General features: G+C 44.5%; 1 protein-coding gene across 9 annotated transcripts in view; it reads right to left on the bottom strand.

Moving 5' to 3' along the window:
- Positions 1-801: 801 nt before the first annotated feature.
- LOC110530023 (3',5'-cyclic-AMP phosphodiesterase 4B) overlaps positions 802-6,689 on the bottom strand; it is a 135,026-nt gene continuing 129,138 nt past the window's right edge. For 5 of the 9 annotated variants that reach the window (XM_036985564.2, XM_036985566.2, XM_090181869.1 and 2 more), the window contains 7 exons: positions 6,309-6,407; positions 5,487-5,651; positions 4,912-5,011; positions 4,533-4,687; positions 4,192-4,314; positions 3,861-4,043; positions 802-3,634 (listed from right to left, as the gene is read on the bottom strand). In XM_036985564.2, the coding sequence (XP_036841459.1) occupies positions 3,296-3,634; positions 3,861-4,043; positions 4,192-4,314; positions 4,533-4,687; positions 4,912-5,011; positions 5,487-5,651; positions 6,309-6,407 (1,164 nt within the window). In that variant the 3' untranslated portion in view covers positions 802-3,295. The remainder of the gene's footprint in view (positions 3,635-3,860; positions 4,044-4,191; positions 4,315-4,532; positions 4,688-4,911; positions 5,012-5,486; positions 5,652-6,308; positions 6,408-6,689) is intronic. The other 4 variants (XR_016482422.1, XR_016482423.1, XR_016482424.1 and 1 more) reach the window with 1 other exon arrangement.

Raw genomic sequence — 6,689 nt, 5'->3', positions numbered from 1 at the left:
CTTGCAATAAAACTGGGCCAATGTCCAAATAACAAGCATCATATTTCAGGCTCAACGTATAAACAATTTGGACCAATGGGAACTTGCCATGTAGCTATGAGTCCCGGACTGAAATTCTCTGACCCATTGATCATTAATCCAGTTACAGACAAAACACTTTCCATTGATCGTTAGTACTCTTAGTCCTCTTGACCTTTAGTACTCCATTGACCTCTCGTCCTCTGCGTTGTGTATTTCTCTTTGAAATATTCTTACACCTGCATGGATCCTACCACTGCCACCAAATGATTGCAGGTCTGGAGCCCACTGCTGCCACCAACTGATTTCATAGTAGGTGAAAGGAAGGTTTCTATTGGCCTATGTTGCTTTCACCCATCAAATCATGTCAGATCAGTGATTACGTCAAGGATGGGAGGAAGGAAGGATACATTGTGATAGTTTTGGAATGCAAACAAGAGGCTTTTGAGTAGACTAGAGCAGCCCTTTTCAAACCTCTCCTCAGGACCCCTAGACGTTCTATGTATTTGAACTATTCCAGAACTAATCACACCTGATTCAACGTATCAACTAATCATCAAGCCCTTGACTACTTGAATCAGGTGCGCTAGTGCAGGGCTACAACAAAATTGTGAAACGTTTGGGGGGGGTCCCTGAGGAGAGGTTTGAAAAAGGCTGGACTAGAGGCTATTACCACAGTATACTTAATTTGAATTTCCTGTATGTTGTTCCTTTAAAACTAAAGTGTACTGACATCCTATATGACACTAGAATTACAGAAAAGGTAAGACATGAAACAATGCATAGAGTAAATTCATGCTCATTTTAATAATTTCATAAAAAATACGTGTTGAACACAATATACAATACCTTACCATGCACTGTGTGAGACTTCTGAGAAACACATGGGAAATATGGGTACATCTTAAACAATGTATTATTTCAATAAACATACAGCTAGCTGTACAATGACCCGTCACCACACATCATATAGGTTCACTGCAGCCTTCATATGGCTCCAGATAACAGGAAAACAATGGAAACCGAGGAATTACGTTTCTGCCAACCACCTCAGTTTTCTGCCAAGTAACACAGATGTTTAAGAATGTTCTCTGGAAATCTGCAAAAACTTGAGTATTATACATTATAACAAATATTTCACTTGTTTTGACAGGTAATGGTAGTGCATATAAATTATACCAAACATACTTTTTGTGAATAGGATTCTACTTACAGATCAAAGTCATAAATACACTGTTTCAAACAGTTCATGGATCGACAAAGGACTAGGTGCATGGACGAGGAGATTGTGCAGCTAAGTTATCCTCACACACACACACACACACACACACACACACACACACACACACACACACACACACACACACACACACACACACACACACACACACACACACACACACACACACACACACACACACAGGGAAGTATTGTCATCTAGTGATGTTATTCAGATCTCCCCACACTGTAGAAGCTGAGTGTTGAAGCTTCCATGGCAGTACCATTTAGATGTATTGTTGACAGAAGAGCAACTAGGTGCTGAGCTGTTCAGCTCGTCAAAGTGCTGGACAGAAATCATGGATTTAATTATTTTTAAATTTTTTTTTACATTACACTTCAGTATCTCCACTTCCTACAGGGGACCTTTTAGGTGACATTAAATTAACATAGAATCAACTTGTAGAAAGATTCTATTTGTTTTTGGTTTAGTTTCATTGTGTTTGTTGCTCTGCGATTCCTGCCAAACCTCGAGAGATGTGTTGTTGGCGGTGGTCACCTCAAGAGGGACCTGGCAACCAAAAGTATAACATCAGCTGATTGTCAAATATTGTTGTATGGAGGTTTGTTTTTTTTGACATTGGTTGACCGTCACAAGGCTAGTCTAGGGCTTCAAAATATCATGTGACATTTTTCTCTTTCTCTTTGGAAAGAAACCACTCAATGGTTCATTTGATTGGCCTTAATTGTCTTAAATACTGTGCACGAATTAGATTAGGAGATCCCATTTACTGGACTTCCATTCTTGGAAGGGAGATACGCAGAAATAATTCAATTTTTTTTGCGAAAGAATACTAAGATATTTAATTAAGTGCTAATCAGATGTGGCACAACACCTCTGTTGGACTGAGTTCCATCTGGCTGTTAAAGTGCTTTCATCAGGTCATCTTTGGAGCTTATTGGTTAGGACAGTTTACATTGACTTTCGTTGGTTTTTCCCACTGGGAAAATTGGAATGATGGAGATAATTGCTTTTACGGTTGGCAAATACGTAAAATAATAAGGAGCAGGTTTGCAACAGCTTTGCTGCGAATATCCAACTTATGTGGCATTTGTTAACATTGACTTGAGATTTGTGAGATAACACGTGACGCATAACATTGAGCGCCTAGTGCTATGAGTTGGGTGTGGAAAGAATAACCCGATTCTTTAGTTTAAACGCTGTTCTAGCTCTCAACCCTTGCGACAAAAAGTGCCACTTGTGCTGGGAAGTCCGACGATTTTGGAAAGTCCACAAAGCACAAATTGGGAATACACTATTGCTGAGAAAGACCGGAAGTATTTTCCTCTCATTCGAGAGACAACTAAGATGAGTTGTGTGTAGAAAACAAACATTTTATAATAACGACTTAAAACTGTTAAATAAATTATAAAAGGACATAGAAAAGACACGGTCATAAAAAAAGGCACACGAAAGTCTTCAGACACGTGTTACAAATACCTGTGGACCACTAGTTGGAACTTTGAACGCTACCCGGCAACATCCCATCCAATCCCGTTACAAAGACCTGTGGACCACTAGTTGGAACTTTGAACGCTACCCGGCAACATCCCATCCAATCCCGTTACAAAACAAAACATATACCCGAAAACAGTCACGAAGAACAACAATCATTCTGAAGTGCAAGTGTCTCTCATCTTGTCCCAATTGAACACCATAGTCTCTTAGCGTGAATGAGCTTCATCTTATTTGTCAGAGCAAAGATTGTAGTATCTGGCTAAGGACTAAGATATGGTACTTCTGCCACACAGCGGTTCAACAGCACTCCTTCAAGGCAATCACGCTCTTCAACTCATCATAATCTGCTTTCGGAGGGTTCCCAAAACAAGTGTTGGGGTCCCCCACCCTCTTCTGCAGGGGCCCTAAGTCAGTCAGGCCCTCGCGCACAAGCAGAGCAGCTTCAAAGAGCCAGATTGCAGGATTCCTCCACTGCAATAAAACAAGATGCCAAACACAGCCTAAAACTGGTGCTTTTATAAAGATCACGGTCAAGGCTTGTTATGTGGGGGAAGCCCCACGTATCTCCATCTCTAGTCCACCCTGGTCCATTGGCGACCGTCCCCCTTCTGTCCCCCTCTCGCCCTCCTCCCTTCCTATCTGTCCATCCTCATCCTGTCCGTCATCTAGCGTCAGCTCAAACTGGAACTTGTGACCTCCTTCTCCGCCCTCTAGCTCTCCGTCTCCGGTGCAGAAGGGGGGAGAGGGGCTCTGGGGGATCATGCTCTGGTACCAGTTCCTGTTGTCTTCCAGGGTATCCAGGATATCCTGGGCGTCAGGGTGCACCAGGTCAGCCCACGTCTCCCACAGAGGGTGGACGATGTAGTCTATGAAGCCCACCTGGAGAGAGCGGGAGAAGAGAGAGAAGGGTGTAAGATTTCAGGATAGAATAGTGTGTACGAATACTGTATTAACAGCAGTAGAGAGGGGTCGAGAGAGCGTGTGTATGCAAACAGTATGTACAAGGAAACGTGTAAGATGTGTATACACGTGAGTATGCGAGCAGTGTGGGTACTGTACTGTGTGTGGACATACCTGTATATGTGTACATGTATTAGTAACCTACCTGGCTCTTCTCCACAGAAGCCGTATGCTTATCACACATGGGGCTGATCTCGATGCCTCTCTCCCTCTCCCGGTCTCCCTGGTGGGAGAACTCGTTCATGATGCGGTCGGTCCACTGGCGGTACAGGTCCAGTGACTTGGTCGGATTGCTCAGGTCTGCACAATGAACCATGTTACGCATCACCTGGAAGAGAGGACGGAGAGAAGATTGTGTGAGTTTGTGTGTGTGCGTACGTGTACCTACATGCCTGTATGTGCACCTGTATGCATGCCTATGTGCCTGTGTGTGTTTTACTGCATGCGTTCTTGTGCATACGAGTGTGAGCTCCTACCTGTATCTTGTCTGTGTAGTTGTCTAGCAGCAGTACTCCAGAGCTGGTCACCTTCTTGGTCTCCACCATGGTCTTCAGGTCAGCCAGCAGGCTCATGTGTTTGGACATGTCAGTGGCCAGTACCTGGAGGGAGAGAGAGAGAGAGAGTGAGCGAGGTCGTTGTTAGTGATTTAGACATGTTTATGCTTCAGTAATATAGGATATAGTAAAATATATAGTACATGGAATTGAGACAGGGATAGAAAGATGGACCGTCGGACCGACCGACGCATGGTCGGCGACTCATACGAATGGGACATCGGCAACAAACACTTTTGGTCAGAACCGGGGCATTCTCTCACCATGTCTATGACCATTCTCCTGAGGGACTGGCGTTGTTTTTTGGTCAGGTTCTGAAAGATGTCACAGTTGTCCTCCTGCAGCAGCTTGAAGCCCACGGCCAGGTGGTGGTTCTCCAGGACCGACTCGTCGTTATACATCAGGGCCAGCTCGGAGTCTGGACGGACAGAGGGTGGGCAAGAGAGGCGGACTGATTAGAAGAAAAATGTCAAAAGCATTTTCTTATGTGGTTTTTGTGACGATGCATTTCAAACTTGAATATTTTTACTTGCATCTTCAAATATGCCAAGAAATTATAAAATGATAAGATAAAGTGTACCAAAGCAGCAGAGAGGATGAATTGGGCGCTGTTGTTAAGATTTTGATGGAGAAAGTACTCACTGGTGTTAATGAGGAACTGGTTGGAGACCCCAGGATGGTCCACATCATGGATGGCTGCCGCAAAGATGGCCGCCAAGATCTCCAGATCTGTGAAGACGGCCTGTGATTGGACAGGAGAGATTTGATGAGTTTTCAACATTGAGAGTGAAGGTTTCACTGCAGTAAAAATCCTGCCTGACAAGACACGGTGACACACATTCATCAGGTAATAACTCATTCTGACATAACGAGGTGGGGTGACGGTGACATATTTAGGTGGAGTGGGGTGACATTGTTCATGTGTGTTTGCTGATAACACTTGCTGGTATACATGATTTATAATTACTCGGGGCAGGGCTCTCCAACCCTGTTCCTGGAGAGCACACCTGGTTTGAATAATTAGCTGGTTGATAAGCTGAAATCAGGTTACAACTAGGGTTGACGCGAAAACCTTTTGAGGAGGGTAGCTCTCCAGGAACATGGCTGGAGAGCCCTGACTTAGGGACAGTGTTGCTAGTCACTCCTCAGAATATTCAACACGAAGCAAGAACACAAAAAGCGGTGTGTATTAAGTGGAGCTGGGTCAGGTGACTTACGTCCAGAGCGGGTGTGGCGAGCAGGATGTGTGTGGACTGGGCCACGTCTGCAGCGTGGAGGCTGTTGTGGTATTCTACGTCGGCGTGGTAGTGCGCTTCCAGGGTCAACATGAAGGTCACGAATGTGTCCGCGGGGATCTTGAACGTCTTCATCAAGTCTCGCTCCTGCACGGGACACACAAAGAAACGCAACACCGTTAGCTTGATGGGAATAAATGGGACCCATAACGTCTTCAGTGGGTCTCGGCTCCCGCACGGGACACACAGAAACACACGACGCCACACCGCCACTCATTAACTAAAAGGAGAAATGTAACCCATTGACATGTGATACTGTATGTAACACAACAACCCATAAACACTCTGATTAACTTTTTACATTTTTCTTCAAATTAAAATGACTTGAATGGTTTTTACCATTGAGTTAGTCTTGTTTAAATTGCAATGACTGTGTCCAAAACAAATATGCAATCACAATGCAAAAGCTGCTAAGAAAAATGAATTGCCTGACTTGGCCGGCACTGTGTGTTAATGTCCACTTATCCATGTGACTAGATTTGTTCCTAGACTAGTTCCTACTACAGTAGCATAAGTAATCATTCAGCTACTGACCCAGAAGATGAGGACACATTATTGAGAACACGCGAGAACATGCTGATGTACAGTACTTTAGGCTGTGCTTTGGTGACTCACCCTCTCTGTGTGTGTGTGTGTGTGTGTGTGTGTGTGTGTGTCTGTCTGCAAGGCACCTCAGTCAGGGAAAACACAGCAATCTGACAGGAACGAAAGAGGAGGAAGAGGAGAATGAGGAAGAGCACTGACCTGGAAGATGGTGTACATGGTGCATGTGAGCGGGCGGTTGTGGGAGTGCTCGGCCACCCTGAAGATGTTCAGACCCCACTTGTTGATGTCCTCAAGGTCCTGAGAAAGAGAGAGACATTGTCAGGGTACGCTCTTGCAGACAGATGGCCGGAAGGTGCAGTCACAATGCGAAGACAAATTAAATATCCAGATATTTGGATTCGAATTTAAAATTCAACAAATCAGAAAGTGCCGTTTGTTCGACGCTTCCATCGGTGTCCTTGTGCAGAATATGTGCGCCTTAGGTTTGGGGACATCTACTTTATAAGCTACCTGTCGCCCCGTCTTAAACCCGAATTTACCCCAACCCCTGAGGTGTATACCACAAAGCAGGATCAATGA

Source organism: Oncorhynchus mykiss, chromosome 8 (assembly GCF_057628025.1).
Source record: "Oncorhynchus mykiss isolate SJ-2025 chromosome 8, ASM5762802v1, whole genome shotgun sequence".
NCBI classification, from domain to species: domain Eukaryota; kingdom Metazoa; phylum Chordata; class Actinopteri; order Salmoniformes; family Salmonidae; genus Oncorhynchus; species Oncorhynchus mykiss.
This window is presented reverse-complemented; position numbering and strand designations above follow the sequence as displayed.